This window comes from Chlamydotis macqueenii, chromosome 1 (assembly GCF_036417535.1).
Source record: "Chlamydotis macqueenii isolate bChlMac1 chromosome 1, bChlMac1.mat, whole genome shotgun sequence".
NCBI lineage: Eukaryota > Metazoa > Chordata > Aves > Otidiformes > Otididae > Chlamydotis > Chlamydotis macqueenii.
The window spans coordinates 146,664,081-146,689,411 of record NC_141556.1 but is presented as its reverse complement, the minus strand read 5'-3'; the positions used below and the strand labels follow the sequence as shown (position 1 = coordinate 146,689,411).

The window sequence follows — 25,331 nt, the reverse complement described above, 5'->3', positions numbered from 1 at the left end:
CCCATCCAAGCCATGGGCTGCCAGCTTCTGCAGGAGAATACTGTGGGAGACAGTGTCAAAGGCTTTGCTGAAGTCTAGGTAGACCACATCAACAGCCTTTCCCTCATCCAGCAGATGGGTCACTTGATCATAAAAGGAGATCAGGTTGGTCAAACAGGACCTGCCCTTCATGAACCCATGCTGGCTAGGCCTGATCCCCCGGCCATCCCGCACATGCCGCATGATCTCCCTCAAGTCTATCTGTTCCATAACCTTCCCTGTAACCGAGGTCAGGCTAACAGGCCTGTAGTTCCCCGGATCCTCCTTACAACCTTTCTTGTAAATGGGAGTCACGTTGGCAATCCTCCAGTCTTCCGGGACCTCACCAGTCAACAACGAGCGCTGATAGATGATGGAAAGCAGCTCGGCTATCACCTCCGCCAGTTCCCTCAGCACTCTTGGGTGGATCTCATCCGGCCCCATGGACTTGTGGCAGTCCAGTTGGAGTAGTAAGTCTCTGACCGTTTCTTCCAGAATCACAGGGGGGGTTAGCGTGCTCCCCAGCCGAGACTACCAGGTCAGAGAGAGGAGTACCCTGAGGATAACTGGTCTGACCTTTAAAGACAGATGTAAAGAAGGCATTCAGAACCTCCGCCTTTTCCTTATCCTCAGTGGTCACATTCCCAGCCTCATCCAGCAAAGAGTGGATATTCTCCTTTGTCCTCCTCTCACTAACAAAACCACAACAGCTTAAAATGAAGGAAGATCCACGTTAAATCTGACAATCAGGAGAATAAAGCACTGAGTGATAAGCAGAGTTACATTTTCTTGGTCTTAAAAATTATCCAGGGTGACTGACACCTCACTTTTGGACACTGAGACAAAAGTCTCAGCTCATAAATAACTGCAAGGAGCATTTTCTATCTTCAGTGTTACATCATGGTGCAATGTTTATTCCTAACTATGTTTTATTCAATGAAATATTAGTACCATTGTTTTGTTGAATATCTAGCATACATCAGACGGAAGTTGCTCTAGCTGCTTCTGGAGAAGTGGAAGATTCAATCTTAGAGAGCCTAGCACTTTACATACTGTTACCTCACATTACTAACAATGTCTTTGCTTCTGGAATGCTTGTGTAAAATGGGAGAAAACATCCTGTCCTGGAAAAGGAAGCATATGGATTACAGAAAAAAAAATGGAAAAGCCCATTTCTGACCTGCGAACTCAGACTGCACACAAACTGGAGTCCTTTGAAAATGCAGAGAGGATTCAGATGAAAGGCAATGAGGACTGAACAATGCCCAGTGAGGTAACTGCTATGCACACACAAAGAAAATACCATCTGGGAACTAAAACCACATCAGCTGACTGCTTGTATCCTCTTCACAGTTCTCAGCAGGTAATGAGACAGAAGTAGCTGCAGAAATGGCAAATCTACCTGCTGGAGCTTTAAAACCATTTCCTTAATGTAGCCAGTTTGGCAGATGATGTGCAGCTGCTTCACAGGCTGGCTAGAAGCTGCCAGTGTCCCATTCCAGCATTCCTAGTGCACACGAGGCTGCCAAATGAACTCCAGTTACAAGATGGATATGCTTATTATTCTAAACACAGCAACAAACTGTTTATTTATTTGCTGGGATATTAGAGTCGAGCAGTGGCTGTAGGATCTCTACTGGCAGCTGAGACAGATGCTTATGTGGAGATCACTCTGAAAACTTGTCTTACTTACCTGTTTCAGACAGCTCACACATTGCAATTGCCACCCCTCTATCTTATTAAAGAGGGTACAAGCATATATTTGACAGGGCTTGACTGCATAAACTGTCTTAATCTAAAAATTTATCACCCTGATAGATTTCTGCACTGAACAACTAGAAGCAGCTGCGAAGTGTCCTTCTCCAGTCATTTCTGAATCTACTTTTTCCACAATGCAAAAAAAAAAAAAAGTGACTGATCTCATAGCTGGTTATGATTAAGGGAGAGAACTGGAAAAGTAAAAGTGAGAAAATGCATAGGTTGAGATAAAGACAGTTTAATAGGTAAAGCAAAGCAGAACAAGGAATTTATTCACTGCTTCCCATCAAGAGGCAGGTATTCAGCCATCTCCAGGAAAGCAGGGCTCCATCACCCATAACAGTGACTTGGGAAGACAAATGCCATGACTCTGAACTTTCCGTGCTTTCTCCTTCTTCCCCTAGCTTTTATTGCAGAGCATGGTATCACATGGTGTGGGATATCCCTCTGGTCACTTGGGGTCAGCTGTCCCAGCTGCGTCCCCTCCCAGTTCCTTATGCACCCCCAGCCTTGTTGCTGGCAGGGCAGCACGAGAAACAGAAACGGCCTTGAGGCTCTGAGAGCGCTGCTCAGCAGTAGCTGAAACATCCCTGTATCATCAGCACTGCTTTGGCCACATATCCAAAACACAGCACCGTACAAGCTACTATGAAGAAAAATAGCTCTATCCCAGACAAAACCAGTACAAATATTTATGCAGAACTGAGTAAAACTTGATACTGTTCAGCTTTGGCCTCCGAGATGAACAGGCCAGAAGTGCCATTGCTGTGCTTTGGCATCATTATCTCATATTTGTTTGCATTACCACAGTGCATCCCCACCACGTGCATTTGGCTTAGCTGTTTTTTCCAGAGGGGCACCCCAGCTGGCTCCAAGTACCTGAGGAGTTGGCAGAGCCAGCATCCCTTTGGTAGTCTTTCCGAGGGCTAATTTTTTCTAATAGGATTTGACAACAAAGTGAACAGCAGCCACAGTGTGCTGTGAGGGCACAAATAGGCCCTGAGCAGCCCCCCTGGGGACCCCTCACCCCACCAGCACTCTGCCCAAGGAGAGGCACAGGAGCTACAATTCAGCCAGAGGTTGACGCTGTTAGAGGCTGAAATACATAGCATGGAATTGTACAGATGTCACAATAACTGATGCTAGCAGGGACCTCAGGAGGTCTCTAGTCTGATCCCAACCAGGAATTCAGACCAGGTCTGAAAACCTCCAAGGACTGGATGGCACAACCTCTGGGCAACCTATTGCACTGTCTGGATGTCTCAACCTCTCTTGCTTCAACTTACACCTGTTGTTACTTATCCTCCCACCCCACACTGTGAGGAGCCTGACTGTCTCCTCACAGACCCCTCATAGGCACCGGAGGGGCTGTTAGGTCCCACTGAAGGCATCCCTCCTTCAGACTAATCAGTCCAGTTGCCCCTGTATTTCCTCACAGGGCAAGTAGTCCAGTCCCCATCACCTTGGAGGCCCTCCATGAGCTCACTCCAGTTTGCCCATGCCCTTCCCTTATTGTGGACCCCCAAACTGGACACTTTACCCTAGATGTGATCTCACAATTGCCAAATAACTCACCACTTCCCTCTATCTACTAGCCAAACTTCTGTTAATATAGTCCAAAGGAGGAACTTATCCACTCAAAAAAAAAAAAACCCCTAAACAATATCCCACAGGTTTCTGAGGGTTTGTTTAAGATACAGGAGTTCTCAAATCCAGTTCACATGCAGCTGTGCCAGCATAACTGAGGTGGTCCTAGTACTGTGGCATGGTACTAAGTAGCCAAGGAGAGGAAGTGGGGAAAACAAAGGGCTTGAGGAAGCCAATGCTGTGGGACACTGTTGAGGAACCCCTAATCTAGTGTGCATCCCCAGACCCTGGGTGTTACTATGCTCTTTCCTGCATGATTTCAGGAGAAAAAAAAAAAAAAAAAAAAAAAAAAAGGCAGATTCTCATAACATCTCCCAGAAGTTACTCATTAGTTTGTAGCAGTAAGGCAAGACTGAAAAAAAAAAAAAAAAAAAAAAACAAACCCAAAAAACCCACAACCAAAACAAAAAGAAACCCCACCACAACCAAAACCCCATCATCTGATCAAACAGTGCCTGTGTGTAAACACAGGACTTGTACCACTTCTTCCAAAGTGCTTTGGATTTATCAATTACTATACTCCATCTCTTAGTTATTCAAAATAAGAATTAAATCATTAAAATGTCCATGATTATTTTAATATAGAATCTTAGAATGGTTAAGGTTGGAAGGGACCTTCAAAGGTCATCTAGTCCAGCCCCCTTATCTTATTGTGCTGTTTGGGATGCATATTCTGAAGTGCTGGGGAAATACAGTATCTAGTGAAAAGGGCAAGCTTATCATTCATGACTCTACTAAAGACATAATATAAAACACAGTTTGATTTGAAAAATCAGATATTCAGATGATTTATTTCCTTCAAATACAGTTGGAACCAGGCAATGCTACTTTATAATCCAATGAAATCTTGTACCTCCTTCAATTAAAAAAAAAAGAAAGACAAGAATTAATGATTGCAAGTTTATTACATGGAACAGCAAATTCCAGACAACTGAGTCACATAATAGACAACCAGTGCAGCAGGAAGTTTCTTCTGTGTGTACAGACCAAGTCATCAAGCTGGTAAATTGACCCATGAACTTCATACTCCAAGGTACTCTGAAACAAATTAACACAATATCATATTTTATGTTGTGATGTTGATCTGACTACAACTTTGTATTCAGTTATGTATGTCTGATCTTTCCCAAAGTCAAAAAGCTTCAAATTCCAGAACCAGATTAAGATGGATGAGTGTGGGATTTTGGATAACTGCCTAGGTCTGTTATTTGTAGGAAACATGAGTCCTCCCTCCTCACATAGTTCTTTGTACCAGGTCCCAACTCCACTGTCCTTTAAAGCATGGGGTGCATCTCACAGCTGAGTTGGCTGTGGATAAAATTTACTGCTATATATATATAAGGCTAGGGCATCATTACAGATTAGTCACTTCTACACTAGCTGTTTAATTAGATCTGTTTGACAGTATAGCAATTCTACTAACATCGGAGTGTTTCACATTGAGTTCTGTGAAGAAACTTCACTCTGATTTTTGAACTGTTTTGCCCAAAAGCTACAGGGTCTCTGTTTGGCTTGTCTTAGTAGCTGTCAGCTCATGCTTCCATTTTTTTTAAACAGATCTGGGCAGCACTACTTGCCCCCTACACGTTTCATAGCTATGAAACCTTTTCCTAACACCACAAGAACAGCTGCATCAGCTCAAACCAGAGATCCATCTAGCTCCTTGCTTCCTTTCATCTATGAGAAGCAACAGATGCCCAGGGCAGCACCTAAGACCAGAACAAGCAAGTAATAATGCTGCTTTACAACACTGTCCCAAGTTTTTTGTTCCTTTCTTTCTGAAACTTCTTAAGCCTGAAAATAAAGCAAAAGTATTCTTCGCTTGTGTTTTCTTTCTTATCCTTCTGTCTTGTCCCCCCCAAAATCCCCAACCCTTTCAGTCAACAGCTGGAATTCTTATATGCAAACAGAAAATTGTGATCTTTTATCAGAAAAGGGTGATTTTTTGATGTGAAGTAAAACATTGGAAGAATAGAGACATACATTGACTGTCTTGTCTCTTTCCCATTAAAGCTCACTAAGACCTTTAATAGACACTTTCAAAGATGAATATGCAAGTGCTAGGTACTATTATTGGATCCCACTGCCTTCCTTCCCTACATCCCCACCTCTACTCTTTCTAGTTAGTGTTCACTCCAAAATAGGTCCTAATTCTGATGTGAGGATGACTCCCACCTGCATACAGAGATCTGTATTAGTGGGCTCTCATGTAGGATTAGGTGACTGGAGGTGTCTTGGAACAGAGAGGAGCCTAGCTTTTATGTTCCAAGTACAACTTACACCCTCTGTTTTTAAATTTTATTTCTGTACCATTTTATCATTTTGCAGAGGATGAAAGCTCCTCTGTTCTAAACCTTAAACAGAAGAAAACAGTCCTTTTGTCAAGAGCGTACACCAAGTCTGAACAAAAACAAAAAAAAAGCATTTCTGTCCAGACACCTCCTAGTGACCATGTGAAACATCCATGTGGTTATCCAGGTTTGTACTAGATTTGTAATATTTCTCAGTAACTCTTTCTGTCACAAGGATCATCACTGATAAAAACAGAACAAAATCTTGTCACTTTTGGATGCTTACTTACCACTGCCTTCAATGGTTCTTCCATTTCGAGGCTGAAAAATTTAATAATTAAATGGTTGTGCAGAAATATCAGATGCCAGACTTATCAGCACAACAAAATATATCTCCCGTCATGCAGAGAGTACATAAGACTACAGTAAGATCTCCTTTAAAAGGACAACATGCCAAATATCAGGGGATCCATGCAGGGTACGTTTTGCCTTTGAATCCAATAAATATTCATTCAGCCTCTCTCCAAACATCTGAACAGTCTGGCTTTAATTGTTCTTAAGGGTCTTTGTCCCAGTCTGTTGAAGTATTATGTAGATGCCTAAAAGAGCATTAAATACCAGCACTGAAGGTACCTGGCTGGATACACTTGAAGTGAGCTAAAAAGTAAATGACAGCTGAATTTGGACTCTAGTTACCTGCTACAACCTACTTTAGCTTTTTTTAAAAGGTGTTGAAGATACTCCTAAAAACTAGTTTAGTGTTAAACATACAGTGAGTCTAAACCAGCATATTCTGCATTAGGCTTTACCACAGCTCAGCAAGTCAAGGGGTGAAAAACACAAGAGAAGTTATATCGGTAATTTTGCTTTGGCTTTTCACCCTGTTATGCAGTGTCCTATCATTTACTGGCCAGATCTTTCAGACCAAGTGGACATTCAGCTCATGTACATGTTTTATCCATTCAATTTAGTATCAGTGCACCTTGGCAACCTCAGAGATACAAGCCACGTACTACTTGTCTTTGGATGATTTGGCTCAAGATAAAAACATTTGCAGAGTCACCCCTTCAAATAAAAGGGTGTTTAATCCATTACTACCCCAAGTCTCATTATCTTGTCATCTTTTAGTCAAATTAGAGCTTTTAAGCAAATGCCTCCCTAAGCTTTCAAGCAAGGGATATCTGGCCTCTACGCAAAACAAGTGCAGCAAGAATTTGCAAAGGAAACAGCTGCTTGTCTACGGATATATAACATTGTCTGTGATTCAGAATCTTCAAACAGTAAGAGATTCAGATACCCTGAAAAGGAAAAAAGGCCGTCCCAGAGTCCCATGATTATCCTGTAAAACAAAGCACAAACAATAACAAAATACTTTAAACTCAGTTCCATAGATGCGTTCACAAATTTAAGTGTCATTCCACCAGAATATCAATAATTCAGGGCCTTTTTCAGCAACATGCAAACAACAAGACATTCATGGTCCCCAATGCCCATTCATCTGGAATGCTGCTTAAAAATTAATACCCAAAGGGTATTGTCAAGGACTATCCATTCTGTCTAGTGTAAATATACTAAATTATCACAATTAAAGATTCACAGGCTTTAGAAAAATGTAGAACAGCTTTACACATGGTGGATTACTTTGCAGGAGCAGGGTCAGCACAGCTCACTTCCCAACCACTGAAAAAAAAAAAAAACCCAAGCTGGCTTTAAAAACCAGCAGCGAAAAAAAAACAAACAAGGAAAGAGCCATACTTCCCCATCCCTTGCTATTTGCTTGTCTTCACATTTACGTACCTTCTTTGTAAACTCCGCAGTAGAAATCCCTGATTCCTGCAAGTGGACAGTGTAAGTTAATCAAGATGCTGTCATTTCTTTTGTTTGTTACAGTAATCCTCCCTCACTGAGGAGATCGCTCTGCTCCAAGCAAGAAGGGAGAGACTATTACACATATCACAGACAGATACAAGAACAGCAAACAGATCTTTTTAAAGATTGAGTTTAAATCTTGCCTTAACCCATGTTACCCCATTCGTTACCATCATTCAACATGCTTTCCTCCCTGTACAGCAAAGCACTGGGGGGTGAAGCAGAGTGGATGCAGCAGCCCCATTCCTCAGGCTTGAGTTGTACTGACAGCTCTTACCTTGTTAAACTGTGGCTGCTCTCCACCTTTCAGCCTGCCCTGGGTTTTAACCCAGGCATGATTGCTGGTTTTAAGCCTTCCCCTGCACTCTTTATTCTTCAGGAAATTGCTCATCTTTTCCACTCAGCCTTACATCAGGGAACAGAAACTTCCCCATGACTTCATGGGAGCAGCCTCAGCTCAGAGTCTAACACAGCCCTGAACCTGCAGTCTGGTACATCTGGTTTGGGAGCCCTCCTGCCCGCAGTACAGCTGCCTGCCTGTGTGATCCCAGTAGGGGATAGCTCTGTGTGCTGCAGCCACAGCTACATCAGTGAAAGGGTTTGATTGCCTGGGGTGGGCTTGAAAAAACAGCACATACAATAAGAAAGGATGTGAAGACAGGGGAGAACTCAGGAAAAGTATGGGGATGTGAAACTGGAGAGAAGGAATTTTAAAAGACAAAATATACAAGCAAGGAGGAGGGAATCAGTATTCAGGGTATGAGACTTTCCCCTCTCGTTAAACTGTTCTTGGTCCAAGCCTCAAGGCAATGATTTATAGTGTAATTGACATCAACTTACAGGGCTAAGAAATACTATGGAAGAAAAAGGTGTTTGCTTGATCAAGGTGATTTAAAGGATGCAAAGGAGGAGACTACAACAACAGATACTGTGAACACTAGTTTTGTTCTGAGATTATTATTATATACCAATTAAAGACAGACTTATGACTTAGCCTGCAGTTTCAAATAACCTAGCTAATTTATAAAAGATGATCATTCACTGTGTGGAAGAAACATAGTAGAATGAGAGCTTCTAAACAGTGTTTTGTCTTGACTTTGGGATGGAAATTTCAAACTGTCATGGAGGTGATTGCAACGTAGCTAGGTTTAGATATTTAGTTCTTTTTTATTCCTTTGAAAGCGCCATCTGCAACACTTACCCAAGATCAGACACTGAAACTAGTCTGTTATCTCTCCCAAAAGATTTTAGGTTCCCCAAATGGAGTTCAAGTCCCAATAATGCTAAAATTGCCATTGACTTTGCCTTTCATAGTGCTGAGGCATCACTCCTCCTCCTGAAACGCCATCTACCTTCTCTACATAATCTATGACTCTGAATAAGTTTTTTTTTTTTAAAATCCACACAAATATTGGTTCATGCAGAAAGTTGAAGTCCAGTTGAAATCAGCAGGATTTTGTAACTGTTTCACTGCATGCACTACATACAGACTCATGTTAGCAGTATCTTTTCAGATTCCTCATGGGCTGAGAAAGTATAACTTTAAGTGATCTGACTAGCTGAGTAAAAATTTGTACCTTTTGTGTAGCTCTTTTTCCATATCTCACACTTAGATTTGATCTGCCACTTAATCAGAACACACTGAGAAATCATATTGCAGATAGGTAGCTAACACTAGTCGTATCTCTTGAATGGATATTGTATGAGATCCGGCTCCTAATCTTGAGGACATATAAGAGGGTGAATTTTTTACCAAGTTAGTAACTAAAATAGTAACTAGGAATATGGCTTCATTCAAAGTTACCTGACGATTCTGGATGTCCTTATCAGCTAAGCTGCAGGAGTATTCTGAGTTCAGTACTGACTCGTATATTATTAGGCTTTTAAGACTGAAATGCTAGAATTTTTTATACCATTAACTTCTGTATTGTGTAGTTTTATGGCTGCTTTAGGAAAGCATGCTTGGAATCGTAATAAGCTAAAGACACTGAAGAAGATATATTGGAAAACATGTCAAAATACTTTCTATTATTGTCCTGAAGGCTCTACTTGTTATTTGGAAAAAAAAAAAAAAAAAAAGACAACTCAAACTCCACAAGTAAATTTGCCTTTTTAACATACTCAGGGGCTGAGCGAATTTTATCAGACAGGCTCTTAATAAAATGGTGATAATAAAAAAGTGATGTAAAGCAGAACTGACATTGAGCTAGGTCCTAATACAACTGCAAGAATGAGGAAGAGTTGTACTCAATAACTCTTCAACTTACTATTTTGTAACCGACTCAAATACAAAAAAAAAAATCAAGCTCAAGTGGAGTATTTAAAATCAGTAAAGCCACTTATAAGCCTCCATGTTCAACATGAGCTTAAGTACACTGTTGGTCTAAAGTTGCAAATATTTTTAGCATATTTAACTCTGTATTATTCAAAAGTGAGGGTGTAGTGGTTTAGCCCAAGTTACCACACAATTTCTCACCTACCCTCCCCCCTACCCAACAGGATGAAGGAGAGAAATCAGGAAGAAAGGAAAACTCATGGGTTGAGATAAAAACAGTTTACTGAAATAGCAAAGGAAAACTACAGTAATAACTGAATATAAGGATATTAATATATACAAAATATACAAAGTGAACAATGTACGATTTCTCACCATCTGATGTCCAAGTGACTGACCCAGCCCACCCCGAGCAACGATCACGGAAACAACACTGAGCAGCAAGCAAAGTCAGGGAGAGCAAGCCAGCAAGGTGGAGGGAACGATGGCAGCAAGCAAGAGAGATAAGGTGGAATATGGATGCCAAAGATACCCAAATGGATGCCCCCTTCCATGGGCAACCCTCACTTATGTACTGAGCATGACATTTATGGCATGGAATACTCTTTGGCCAGTTTAGGTCAATTATTGTGTCTTTTACCCAGTTTCCTGCATCTGCACATTAACAAGACTAACGAGACTTGGAAAGCCAGACAGTGTCCTCAGTCTCACTAATAACAACTCATATCAGAGTGTTTTTATCAACATTCTTCAGGTTAAAACACTGACCCCAGCTGCAAGTGAATATTTTGGTTCTTGAGCTCTGAATTGGTGAAAACCAGCAATTTGACATGTAATTTAATGGAGTTAAGAATTACATGAAAACTACTAAGGAGAAGAAAAACTTTATATACTCCCCTACATCTACCTAAACCATCGTGATATTAGATTATACATTGCTTGCAGAGAAATGTCAAGAAGTTGGTTTTGGAGGGGTTGCTTTTTAAGTTTAAGGAGAGAGGGGATGCTTTAAAGTAAAATAAGCAATTATACCTTACCTCATTTGTGTGCATGCTGTTGAATATGGAATAGCAAAGATCCAAAACACTGCTGGAGATCTGTAAAACCAAAAAGCACCTTAATACATTCACTGAGAACAGGCTTGATCCCAATCTCAGTGCAGTGTAAATTGAACACGATTCCATGAAAACCACTCAGAGCAGGGCAAGCTTTACTGAAGCTACAATGAGCTGAAAAAATGTTTTTGTTTTTTTTTGTACAAGGAGAATATACACAATACTACTAATGATATCAATATAGTCCTGTGCTATGAAGAGACCTAAATCAGCCACTTATATTTAAAAAATATGTTCCTATGCTAAGTGTTTTACAACTAGGTCTGGGTTCTGGTGTATTTAGTCTACGCTCAATTTCATCTGTAAGCATTTCAGTCAATCAGTAGAATAATCTTTAAGCATATACTGAAATATATTGTCCCATACTCACTACCACAGGACAAGAATTTGCTGATGCATGCCATCACATTAGACAAGAAATAACTACAGCTCCAAAGGAAGTAAAACATAAGACACCTGAACAACTGGCTCTGGAAACTATTTTCCAGCAGTCTTGGTTTATAAAAGTAAAAGATTTCCAAAAGGAAAAAAAAAAAATCAGCACAAAATTATTAAAGTTCCCAGATAACTGCTACAAAGATTTTTCTCTCCCCTTTGAAAACGAGCCTTGGGGTCATTATTAAATGCAGTGGGGCTGGTTTTTCAGTTACACAGTAGTCTAAAGTGTTGGCAAGCTCTGAGCCAGAGACACCACAGCAGAAAGGAGCTGTGAAACCTCCTCCAAGCACCCCTCTCCTCCGAGCACTGTCCACCCGCAGAGCCGGCACTAGGCAGGACCCTTCTGTAACTCCTACAGCACTGACCAGTGCTTCTTGCTTCAGTGCTAGCTACCACGATGATGGGAAGAAAACCACTTTTTCTTTCTCTAGGTGTGAGTTAGCTCTGCAGAGAGGAAAGTGCATACACCAGCAAACTTGCCCTGCTCTCCAGAGCCACCAGCTCTCCAGAGGAGGCTCTGCCACCTGCAGCCACTGATGCTGAGGGTTACATGGGGCAATTAGTACATCTGAAAGCAAGTCCCAGCAGATCAAAGAGATTATCAAAGTCAACGTACCTGGGGTTGATCAGACAGTTCCATCCACTGACTGAAACACAGTGCCAGTTGCTTTGAAAAGTAAAGATTAGACATTAACAGCAGGGCTTTCATACCTTGGGACATGCATTTCAGCTCGGGGAGTAAGGACTGGCTGGTTATTAGCCCTCCCTGGCTTTTGCTGGCCCAGGTACTCTGTTCTGCACATCCCCAGCCATCCCTGTCCCATCTCCCTCCCCGGGCAAAGGGGTTCAGCCTCCCTGCTCCCTTTACCATCCAACCCAAGGATTTCAGAGCGTGTTTCCAGTCCGTTCCCAGTTTCCTACCGCATTTCCCTGGCCTGGGCGAGTCTCATTTCTCACTCACCGCCCTCCCCCGTCCAGCCCGGACTGGACCGGCTCTGCCCTATCCCTCCACCAAGCAGGACCGAGGGTGGCCGGAGGGGGACCAAGAGGGACATACCTGGCTTTTGGGCATGTCCACGCCGTCCCTGTAGCGCGAGAAAGGCTGAGGGAACCCTGCGGGGGAAGAGGGATGCATGGCTATGCGGGGATGCCGCGGAGCCCAGCCCTGACGGCGCCCCTCGAGGGGAGACGACTTTGTCCAAATTTTGGGGGATTCGCTCGTGTTCCCCTCACTGAGGGGGAACACACGTACCTGAGCCCGGTCGGAGGGCGCAGAGGCAGCCGGCGGCGAGCAGCCAAGGCAGGACGGACGGGGACATGGCGGGGCAGCGGCGGCAGCGGGTGGGCGGCCGGACGGGGCCGCTTTTATGGGGCCGCTCCGACCCCGGGCCGCTGCCCGGCCAATGGGCGCCGGGGCGGCTCCGCGTACCCCGCCCGCACCCGCGCCCACTCCCGCCGCCGGGCACGACGTCCCCCCCCCCACCGCCGCCGCCCTGGCCCGTCCGGCCGTGACCGAGAAACCCCTGCCCGCGGGAAGCTGCCGGGGTGCTGGGTTGGGCCCCCTCCGCCCTTTGGAAACCTCCGTCAAAGCCGGTTTTCTAGGAGAGGTGGCAGAAAGGAAGGAGGGAGGGATGCTGTCCCGGTTTCGGCTGGTATGGGGATAGCTTTCTTCCCAGCAGCTGATGTGTTTTGGATTTAGCGTGGGATTTGGTGCTGATAGTACACTGATGTTATCAGTTGTTGCTAAAGAGATCAATGACTTTACTCAGCATCCCAAGTTTTGGTAACGTGCAGGTGCAGGAAGCTGGGAGGGGTATAGCCAGTACAGCTGACCCAAACTGGACGAAGGGAGTAGTCCATACCATAGACGTCCTGCTCAGTATATAAGGGGGGCTGGCTGGTGGGCAGCTCTCTCACTCGCTCTTGCAGGATCATTCCAAGATCACTCTCAGTTCCCTTCCATGATCACTGCTCAGGACGAGTTGTATGAGTCATCACGTCGAGCGGTGAGAAATTGTGCACCATTTGTTTGGTATATTCTATTGTCATTAATTTTAAAATTATTATTATTATCATTATTAATACTTATATTATCATTATTGTCTCCTTTGCTTCCTGGTAAACTGTCTATCTCAACCCAGGAGTTTTCCTTTCTTTCTGATTTTCTCCCCCATCCCACCTCGGAGGGTGAGCGAGCAGCTGCGTGGTGCTTAGTTGCCAACTAGGATTAAACTGCAAAAGGAAAGAAAGAAGAGGCTGTGCAAGAAGAAGCGATGGAGCTGCTAGGATTTTAATTTTAAACAGAAAATTCAGTTTTGTAGTAGAGCTTACTGAGCCTTTGGAAAATACTTTTCTTTGTGGCAGCTTGGGAAACAAAAGTTTCCCTTCTAATTAGAAGGGATGTGAACTTCCGTATCAAACAAGTCCTGGCCCATCTGATTATATTTGCCTTCATGTGAAATAAGGAAAGCCATCCACTTCTTATTTCATTTCATAGTAGGTATGGTTCATCAGCATTGTTTCTGTTGCTATGCTTATCGCAGATTTTGCACCCAAATCATTCCAGTGCTACACAAACATGGGATCTTAGAGAGCCATTCCACACTCAGTGCTTGTTACTATCTTTTGGAATACTAGCATATTAGATACTGCTACTTTTAAATACTAATTATTTGCTATGTTTTAGAGTAGAACACTATTAAATGGCTACCAATTTGCTCGTGATTATTCACTGTAATGGGAGGTGGTTCTCTGGCTTTCCCTGTCTGGTAAGGAAGGTAGAGTCTGCTGCTTTCTTCCTCAGGCTTCTCATTATCTGCCAAAAATCCCACTTCCGTACCACACAGCCTGTTAAGTAATAGCCCCTTTCAAAGTACTTACCTATGCCTGAGTTTAGGAGCATGAATTTTTTGCAATAGCATAGGGAAAGGGGTGTGTGTGATCATGCTGGGTAGGTAAAACTTACCCCTCCTTGAAGCAAAATACTGCATGCTGCCCGAACCTCTCCTTCCTCCTTCCCACACCCAAGGCAGGATTTGCTGCTTTATTTCACCCTTTCCCAGTGAGTACCCTAAATGTACCTTGGGCTTTCCTTTGGCAAAGTTCGCCTACATATTTGTCCCATGAAGCCTGTGGAGTTATTCATTTGCTTCAAGTGAGGCTTATACTTAAAGATGAGCTTAAAATTAAGTCGTAGAAGTTCCATTAAAAAATATCAGTACAACTTATTACCAAACTGAAAATAGTATTTTATCAGTGACTGTGCAATACGAGGGAAGAATGGGGAAAAGTGTTTAAAAGTAAAATTTCAAATAGCTGAATGTGTCATATTATGAACACATTCTCCTTTCTTAAATCAGAACTTTCTTCTGCTGCTGTACATTTCATTTCACAGGTGTTAGCTAAAGCGCAGCTCTGCCCATGGATGTATCGGCACCAAGCCACAGTAATGAGCCATACTTTTACTGCACAAATTAAATGCCTGCTGTAAGGTCCTGCATGCAGAGAGGGAAATAGCTTCAGAGTTTCAGTTCCCACAGTGATTCACAAATGAATTAAAAATGAAATTTTGGTGGAGGGTCAATGAGAAATCAGAGTTTTTTTATGGTGAGTCAGGAGACTTGGCATATACAACAGCAATATTATGGCACCCATAATTTTAGATTAAAACATGCTGTGATTGATAAATGAAGAATAAGAAGAAAATTTGGCTTCGATAGGCATAAGGGTGAAGGGCTAGATTCTTTTTTGTAAATGATCTCTGCAATGAAATCAGTGGGTAATCACCGACGGCGAGGACAGTCGGCAAAACGTCACCACCGTGCAGTTCCTGAGTGCATCCCTACTGACTGCTTCTGCTCCCGCACACCTCTCACCCTCTGCAGCTCAGCGGTGCTTGGGATCAAGCCCCATCCTGCTCTGAGGGCTTTCTGTACCTCACCCATGACCCATTTGGAAAGATGAGAAAGGCTGTAGAAGTTGGAGGGTATTTATTAGGCAAATCTGCCACAAAGCCTGCTCATCTTGTATTATATATGACAGTGTCTGCTTATGATGGGCTGGTTTACTGTGGTTTTCATTAACACACATTTGCCTTTCCAGCACAGACAAGCAGTCCAAACGGTGAGACTTTGCCTCATTTTTTTGTTTGTACGTGGGCAAGGCTCTACTTGGCGCTGAGAGCTGTGGGGCCAAATTTTCCTCTCACCAGCACTCCCTGGCCATTGAATTCCTGTTGTTAAAAAAGACTGTGGAATAAAAATCACACTCTTATAAAATAGACATCTAGTCTATTTTTTAGTATAGGTGTTGATTTCATTGTTGGAATGTCAAATAAGTACAGAATAGTTAATTTCATTCTTTTGTTTGTGGTTGGATTGCTATACTTTACAGATATAAAGCCATAGTCTTAAAATTCACTAGGGCAGCAAGTAAATATTTCAAGGGAATCAGTAAAAGCATGCCTTGTACAGCTGGAGTTCAAAGACAAGATGCTAACGAAGAACATCAAAATGGAGGACAGGTGCTAATAGGGAAGTTATGGAACTAGACCAGGAATCTGAATGTCTCCATTCTTTTGGATAGTTTCTTGGCTAATTTCTTAGATAAACGTGATTTTATGTCTGCTGCGTTCAGCCAGAGAAGTGGAAATTCATCTGAAATGAAGCAATTTACACTTACCAGGTTGTACTGTATGGAAACAGTACTGTGGCAATGGGTTATACTGGGCTGAAAGTTCATTACAATCAGTACGCTTGGAGGCATTTTAAAAGATCTTCAATCTGGAACTTTCACTTGGCTTAATTTTATTTGGTGCTTCCTCAGTCAGACAGGGAAGCAGTATGCTGTTCCGCTTAGGCAACCGGTGGGATAACTCAATCAATTTCTATGGTTGGGTTTTCATCAAGGATGTATCCAGAACAATTTGTTCCTGACTTCTTAGGTTGTGCCTTATCAGAAATTTCCAGGTGGTCTCCTCATCAAATACTGGAGTGGCTGACATATACTTAGCATTGACAGCTGAATAGATCTGATTTTAATAGCCAAATTATAATGCCGACACTCGTTCATCCACGCCTTCTAGATCTGAATTATTTAATTGGTAGCTTTAATTTTATTTGAGTGTAGTAATATGTAAATCATAATTTTGTGGTTATAGAGGGATTACCACAATGTGTGGTAACGGATACCTTACACTGATTAGTAGAGTAAAGGATATAGGCTAATATATATATACCATACATCTCAGATTTCTGGCAGATACCCAAAACGTAAGTCTCCCTTAGTATATGTGAAGAGAATATGTTATTGTAAATGTTTTCCTTGCCAAGAGCTGGCTAAAGGCAGAACCGATTCTAGACCATTTTTACTACCTGATCGAGTTTCCTCGAATGCCACTCACTCTAAACCCACCAGCCAGAGAGAAGAAACCACCAGATGACATGAATCCATTCCAACATCACATGAGCTACCAACCCTCTGTTGGTGATACTGCTCATCAGCTGCCTGAGTTGAAGACCACGCACAGAAACAGCACATCTAGAAAGCTGTGTGTGTAAGTAACTGGGAGCTCAGGGCTCCGGACACTCCAAGCTAAGCATCTATCACTGAGCGAGGAGCAAGGAGTTTAACCCAAAGCGTTACTTCCCTTAGCCATATTTAGCAGCACTTACTCTTGTCAGAGACCTAAGTTGAGTGCCATTCAAAATGGGTAAGTAGTCAAACACTGTCACTTATAGTTATTGTTGAAGATATCTGTATTTTTATTGTAATTTGACTAATTTAATATGAAAGCAATTAATTTTCTCACTCTGTTTGAGGTCGAATGTATTTATACAGAGTTTTACTGGCATTGAAAATGAACTGATTGCTTCCCAGACATGTTACATTTTATTTCTGTGAACTCTTGTATGTCTTCTGACTCCTGACAGCTGTAAGACTTGGGCTAACTTTCATTCTCCCCTTTGGCCAAAGTGGTTATGCCTGGACTCATTGGCCTGAGTATTTTCTTATCTCATTAGATTACATTACTCAGCAAACTCTTTACTGTAGCAAAAAGCAAAAGCTTTTTAGCTTTTAAAGCATTTTATTGGCCTGAAAATACTGGAACTGTAAGTTTCATGGAAGTGGCCACTCCTGAGTCTGGCAAACAGCAATAAACTGAGAGCTGTTAATATTAAGTCTCTTTATACTCTTTGGATTCGGGTCCAGAATAGCCTGTCAGTAGTGATGCCTCCCCTATAGCCTCTATTGAGAAATGCATTGCACCCCTTCGGGGTGTTTCTGCACACACTTGAGCCCCAGAGCCCTTTGTGCACAGAGTACATATGATCCATTCACTGGGATGGATTGCAAAAGATCTGCCTGGTCTGCCTGCAAGCAGCTGGCCAGAAGAGTCACGAGCAAAACAAAGGCAGGCTTTCCTTCAAAGGGAGCTCTCTGTTTCACAGTTGAATGTCTCTTCAAACCTTTTAATCTCTCCTCAGGTAAATTTGAATGCAGTTTTTTAAATTGTCCTTTCCCAAAGGTCTGTTTGCAGAAGCACAGTGGCTTTTCTTATAGGCATAGAATTAAGGACGCTGTCTTACAGACTTTGGCTGCATTAACACCCTATTTACACATTATCTTCTTAAGTTTATTTACTCCATGTAGGCCAAACCTTGATTTAAGAGGGCTCTCCCTGCTCAGGGGAGGAGTTCATGCCTCCAAGAACTCCAGACCACTGGAACGAGCCCTTCTGCTCACTTTGGTCTCTGCTGAGCCACTGCTGAGCCAAATAGGGACCAGAGTTTCCAGTCAAAGATCCAGAGCCAGTGTTAGACATAAATGTCTAGAAAAAGAGTTGTCAAACAATAAATCAGACATAAATAACTCCAAAATTACTCTTAGTCGAGGACCACGCACCCAGAGAACCACACACCAAAGCACAGGGGCTGCACCGTGCAGGAGGACATGGGTCCTGGGGAGTGATTCCCTGTGGCCAGAGCACAGGCTGCCTTCGCACTGCCTTGGCCAGGAGGACATGCCAAGAAGAGCTGTGAAGTCCCAACTTTCACAGACTTGCCTTCCTGAGTTCAGATTGTAGAGTGACGCCTGTTGTTTTATGATCACCCTTCTTGACTTACATCTCGTAGAACTTCTGGCACAAACATTTTTTTCTTGCCTTCACAAGAGTGGTGCTATTCCTAGTTAATTATTGAGCTACTGGGATATGAGAAACAAATGTTCAAATTCCTCCTGATAGATATCACATCTGCCACCTCCCAAGAGCCAGCCCCAACCAGGAAGTTATAAATTATTTGAAGCACCCAACATCCCTGTGAAAGCTGTTCCACTTAATATAAAACACTTTGATCCTGCATGCATTCACTAGCAAATGGGACTCAGGCTCTGTGCCTGTGCCTCCCCCCACCTTTCTTTTTCTCTTCTTACCCCTCAATCCTCCGTCAGGTGCTTCTGCTTGCCCCAAAATGGGTCACTTTTCTAAAAAGATGATAACCAAGAAGAAGACAACAGCTCTCCCAAGTCTTGCTACAGCAGCACTGCTGGTATCACATCGGTCAGGAATTGTGTCTTCTGCTTAGCATGTGTCGTGGTTTTGTTAGTAAGGGGGGGCCTAAGGTGGTAGCTTCTGTAGGAAACTGCTAGAAGTCGCTCCCCTTTGTTCAGTGGACTCGGCCGGGCCTAGGGCGGACCTGCTGCTGGCCAAGGCCGAGCCAATTGGTAGCAGAATGTCCCGTGATAACGCCTCTGCGATAACGTATTTAAGAAGGGGAAAACAGAAAAAAAAAGAGAGAGAAGAGAAGATGTGAAGAAGCTGAGCGGGGGCAGAGGCGCAGAGGGGGAGGCGCAGGCCTCATGGGCCTTGCAGGCCTCACCCTCTGGCCTCTCGCCAGGCAGCCGACTGGGCCCGACTCGGTCCAGCCCGGCTGCAAGAAGTGGAGAGGAGATGAGAAGTGAATGAGATGTAAAAATGATCCTGAGAGACATCTACCAGCCTGTTGTGAGGAACGGCTGCAGACGCCAAGGTCAGTTCAGAAGGAGGGGGAGGAGTAATGCGGCTCCTGGCCAAGATTCCCCTGCAGCCTGTGGTGACGACCATGGTGGAGCAGGTTGTCCCCCTGCAGCCCATGGAGGTCCACGGAGGAGCAGAGATCCACTTGGAGCCCGTGAAGGACCCCATACCGGGGGAGGTGGATGCCTGAAGGCAGCTGTGGCCCATGGAGGGCCCGCTGGGACAGCTGTTCTGGAGAGACTGCACCCGTGGAAGAGATGACCCACGCCGGAGCAGTTCCACAAAGGACTGTGGCCCGTGGGAGGGACCCCACAATGGAGCAGGGGAGGAATGTGAGGAGTTCTTCCCCCGACCATGAAGCAGCGGTGTGAAACAACGTATGATGAACTGACTGCAACCCCCATTCCCTCTTCCCCCCCCCGTGCCACTCAGGAGGGGAAGTTGGTAGAGATAATGTTAAGCTTGGGAAGACGGAGGGGTGGGGGGAGGTTATCTTGTTCTCTGTCTCATTATCCTGCTGTTTGTAGTAATAAATGAATAGTTTTCCCCAAGTTGAGTCTGTTTTGCCCGTGACGGTAACTTTAAGGATTTCTCCCTGTCCTTATCTCAAACCTTGAGCCGTTTTTCCTTATATTTTCTCTCCCTATTCTCTCGGAGTGTGGGGGGAGTGAGAGAGAGACTGCGTAGTCTGGTCCGATCGGGGCTGAACTACGACAGCATGTTATCCTTATGTGTTTTTTTAACATTTGAGAGTGTGATCTCAAACACTGGCAAGGTAAAGTACTGGCTCAGAGTAGCACAGCTGCCTCTACCCAACACTCCCTTTTGGGAAACAATGACAAAAAAAAAAAATCTTAAGAACCTGCCTCCTTTCTTTATCTGTGCCCAGAGCAGGTCTGGTGCTTTGTGTCTGTGCATTGCCAATCTCGCAGCTCGTGGTGAGGCACGGCAGGGCCACGTGCAGCTTCCCCTCATGGAGCCTAAGTCACAGACACAACAGTGAGAGCTGTACCTGCAGTGCCACAGCAACTTTGTGACCTGGAAATAGCTTGGAACTGATTTGTCCCTTGCTGGATGCAGCAGCTGAATTTAAGACTCAGCTGCTTGCCGGTTTGACTCTGCCAGCCACAGAGAGAAACGAAAGTTGGTAAATCCAGCTGTCTGACTCAGGCCGTGGGGAAAGAGGCGGGATAAAAGAGGGTAGCAAGTTACTTTAAAGTAAGGTAACTTGGTCCGAATACTAGTTGATTCAGTCAATTGTCTTAATTTCTCTACTTTGGAAAATTCCCATAAGTGGGACTTAAAACTCAATTGTTATTTCTGATTTTTGTTTAAAGAGTTGACTTATCTTGCTACATTGACATGATAATTTGCTTGTTGGCTGCACTCATTTTATGACCTATATAATTAATTTTGAATTATTGGGTTCAATTTTAATTGACATTGGTTTGATAATTAAATGCAGTTCTGAGCTACTCTAGCCCAGTCCTGGCAACATGTTCAGCTCATTGCTGTTAATAAACTCCACAAAGCTGTTTTCCCTTTCAAAATACCAGCTCAGACTAAGTGTCTTAAGAATACGAGGTAAATGTGATGGTTCAGCTAGTGACCTACTTACCTCAGTCTAAACTTTTTGTCTCCTACTCAGAAGGCAATCAAATGGTGTTAAGATATACAAAGATTTTATAACTTCCAAGGCACTTCCCATGAGATAAAACTTGCTTATACCCCGAAATAAAAAGTGGACTTAATCTTCAAATGAAAACAAGTCTCATTTGCTGCTTTATTCTTCCTGAGTGCTTGATGCTGAACAGGTGACTTGTCTTAAGGTCAGCTCTTACAGAGGCAAAGCACAACTAAAAGGGCTACCAAGACTAATCCTAGAAATTGGCATTGGATTAAAATCTGAAATAACACCAAAGAGCAAAAAAAAAAACCACAGCATAAGTTTAGCAATATGGGCAAGCCTATGCTTCTGCTGAAAAGGATAAGCTGGGAACGTCAAGGAAAATGAGGATGCCTTCAGTGTGATTAGGCTGGATGTGTTCAAATGCAAACTGCAGTATGGATGATTACTTATCTTGACCAAGACAGGGACTCATTTAAACATTCTGACAAATGCTATTTAGAATTAACTCATACCGAGGGCAGTCAAGACAGCCTGCCACTAACAGATAATAATTTCTTAAAATGCTTGAATGTGGTCTTGCAGCTCAGGTGTCCAGGGCCACACCTGGTCCTCCTGACTGGCCAAACTGCAAAAGATCTTTTGCAAGTAAGTCTCTTCCAGGAGAAATGTCAAACCTGGAATAAAGATATGTAAGAGTTATTAGGACATAAACCCTTTTTTTTTAACAGCATAAACATTGAACATGTTATTAAGACTAAATTTTCCAGTTTAGCCCTATGTCCTTAGAGAAAAATATGTGTCACTTCCATTGGTTTCAACGGTGTAGCTCTGAGGATGCTGTAGTCACTCTAGAACGTCCCAGAGACAGCAGAGTGATTTTCACCAGGACAACTGTCCTTTATATTGCTCTGGCAGTGTAAAAATTCTCAGGTATTGAAAAGAACCCAGACTCAAACATTGACTTTGCTGCCTATTTAAAGCACTAAACCCCACTACAGTTTAGTATTATTAGTAGCAAGAATCCTGTTGGCCTAAACAAGCAACTGTATAATCCAAATGTACAGTTGCCTATGCAACACATTCTTCAACTTCATCAGACACTTTCAGGCCCAATTACTGACAACAAAGCTTATTAACTGTGCTTAGTTTGGAAAATTGGTTCCTTTTATACTGGATTAATTATTATACATGTCAGTAACAACATACTTGAAAGGTTAAAATACTTGGGCTGAGCCTGATAATCTGGCAGGAATTGGTTCCACAGCTGGAGACCGCTTATTAATAAACCTGTCCGTGGCTGCAATTGTAGTTGTAATTCTGCAGCCTGAAGAAAGAAGCAACTTTCTAGACTGTGCAAGACTCACACTGGTGCAATATTCAAACTGGTGTCAGCCACAGATTTCCAGTGTGCTTTGCCAACAAGGTAACTATCACTATCACCATTTCTACTTCACAGGTAGAGTAAGGGAGGCACAAGGATGTGGTGTCCCAGGGTGCTGGTACAAACACAGAGTCAGGCAGAGAACTTGGGTTTCTGATTACTGTTTTTTGGCCGCTGGTTCACAGTGAGATCTATGTTTCTGCTATGGCACTGGCAGCTAGCAGCCATCAGCACAGCACTGAAGGTACCGTTGTCAATGTATTTGCATTAGCCTGTTCTGCTCCATGGGCTGGGCATGGCAAACGTACAAACAACAGCGTCCTTGGGCTTCCTTGGTCAGGCTCCAGCACAGCGCACCATGGTAGTCAAGTCTGGAAAGCCATGGACCAGAGGGACTAAATTCTCCTCTAACGGGCAGGAGTGCTGCCTCTTGGTCATTCAGTGACATATCTGATGTTGCACACAGAGTCCTACTACCTGCAAGGAGGATCGGAAACCACGCCAGTTACATGTGCAAGTGTGTCAGTCTTGGACTAGGGCTCCATACAGTGATGTAGACTATAAAATGAGAGGTTGGGAAGTACCTGAGGTGAGTAGTTAAGTTATGGTTACGTGTTCTAACCTATGTTTCTTCTCCCTTGTTCTAGAAGAGGCACTAGTTTAAACTTGCTTGTATTAGTTTTTATTTGGACTCTAATAAATAAAAAATATATTTTTTAGCTGTGAAAGCATTTTAAACTCTGCTTCCATTGGATTATTTTCATTAATTGGTAACCAGACACACAGAGGCAGACAGAACCGTCTACTACAATTCTGTCTTTTCTGAATTTGTCCTGTCTTGAACTGTTGGCCTGACCCTGAAGCAACTTTCCCTGTGCTTCTCACAGACTTTATTTGGGTTTAGAGCATGACTTTATTACAGTTGAAGTCTTCTATGACAAATCGGCTTCAAGAGACGGGACGTTATTTAGGTATTTACCTATTCTGACAATCCTATAATTGACAATTTTGTCTTACATTCTCCATAGAAGACCTCATAGGAGAACTAGGGTGAAGTGCTGTGTGGCAAGAACTGCAGCAGTCTACAGCAGAGGAGACGAATAATTCAAGGAACACTCCCCAAAGCCTAAAAACCAACTTAGATGTCTCAGTCATGTTTTCTTCCTCATGTGGATTTTCGGACTCCCACCTCTCCCATCACTGAGCTCAAAATTATCCTGTTTGTGCGTCTCTCAAAGGACAGAACATACTTGTGTAACTGTTTCGTAGGATTCCTAAGCACAAAGTTCACCTAGCATATATTTAAAAGCACAACGGTATTTATTGCTCTATTATAGCCTTGCATAAGCATTTACTAGCATAAGCAGTTACAGTTCCTAGCATTAGCAGTTACCAAAGTATTGTTTTCCCTTTATGAGAGTCTTACCACCCTGACTAAGCTGGAGACACTGCTGAGCAGGAGGATAATGATCAGTGGGATCAGAACAGAGAAGGGAGGTTGGCGCAGCACCTTCAGGGTGTCCCCTGTTCGTAGAGTGTGCTCTAGGTCCTTTCTCTCTCCTCCGCTCTGAGCCACCTCTGTTTATAGCCTGAGCAGATTCAGTGGAAGAGTACTGACCAGGTGTTGATGTACGCGTGGCCAGCACATGCAGCAAGGCCTGCCAGGTACGTGCCCTGCTGGCTAACAGCGGTTCCCGGATAGCAGCAACATCCTGCTCAATAACAACCCTCCTAGCTCCCCTCTCCAAGGTCACGTTCCCACAGCTACGTGCAGCTTGTAATTTCCCACAGTGGCCCTACACGGACCATCACTGATATCCCTCACACGTGCCACCGCACGGTCCGTAGTTGGGACACTGTGGTACTCCACAACCCACACTCTTAAGCTGATAATTTCCCACAGTGGCCCTACACGGACCATCACTGAAATCCCTCACACAACTTGGGAAGAAGATGCAGAGACGGAAGAAGAGATGAAGGCTGGAAGCAAGGGCTTCCCATGCAGCATGCCTGTATGACCAATTTGGACTGATCAACAAGACTGTAGGATGCCATTTATTCTGATTCTTTCCCTGAAAGATGGGATTTCCCTGTGTCACCCCCCCCCCCTCAATTTACCAGTTCCCAGTGGGCAGATGAATTCTGGTGACCAGATGAGAGGACTACAGGACAGTTTTTGCGTTGGGTCAGGTAACAGGAGCACATCTTTCAGGGTCAGGTGTCCTTTGTGTTGCATCACCTGATTTCATACGGAAGACGCCCACGGCCAGCTCCTCGGTGTTCAGTGAGCTGTAAAATGGGGTGGCTTTGCTCCACTGTTGCCCCTTCCTCCAGGCACCATGCAGAGGGCCCTGCTCCACCATTTTCAGCTTCATTTCTGCAGAGTTTAGGAAACACGACCTCAGGACTGTAACACATCCCCACAGCCACGCACTGCGATGTGTCCCCAAAAGTTGTTTGAGTAGCTGTTAAAAATAGACCCATTACCAGCACCTGGTTTTGATGGGGTTTGTGCATATTGGAGTCGTGTAGGCGCACAAAAGTCACGTTTTCTTTTTTTTTTTTTGTTGAAACACGAGCGTTAGGGACTTATTAACGATATTTTTAACAGTAAAAGAGAAAGAAGCAGGTGTATATACGTGAGTCCAGCTGAGCGGCGGCAGTGGGCCCCACCGAAAACTGGAAGCCGGTGGAGAGGCCGCGGTGGGGAAGCGAGGGCCGGGCCGGGGCCCTGGGACCTCCAGCGGGGCTGGGCAACGAGACCGCGGCCGAGGCCGGGGGTCCCGCTCGCTGCTGCCGGCGCTAGGCGGGGCGGGGAGAGGCGGGGACCGCCGCCCGCTCCCCATCCCTCCCTCGCTCCCTTCTCCCCGCCGCTGGGCGGGGCGCTGCGTCTCC

The 25,331-nt window shown here is 43.8% G+C and overlaps 1 protein-coding gene across 1 annotated transcript; it reads right to left on the bottom strand.

The window, feature by feature from the left end:
* Nucleotides 1-5,628: 5,628 nt before the first annotated feature.
* On the bottom strand, nucleotides 5,629-12,730 carry NMS (neuromedin S). Its single transcript, XM_086754679.1, has 8 exons — nucleotides 12,664-12,730; nucleotides 12,469-12,524; nucleotides 12,028-12,078; nucleotides 10,896-10,955; nucleotides 7,512-7,547; nucleotides 7,012-7,053; nucleotides 6,005-6,035; nucleotides 5,629-5,708 (listed from the first exon to the last, which is right to left on the bottom strand). Exons 1-8 carry the CDS (start codon nucleotides 12,728-12,730, stop codon nucleotides 5,629-5,631), a joined length of 423 nt encoding a protein of 140 aa, XP_086610805.1.
* Nucleotides 12,731-25,331: the final 12,601 nt, after the last annotated feature.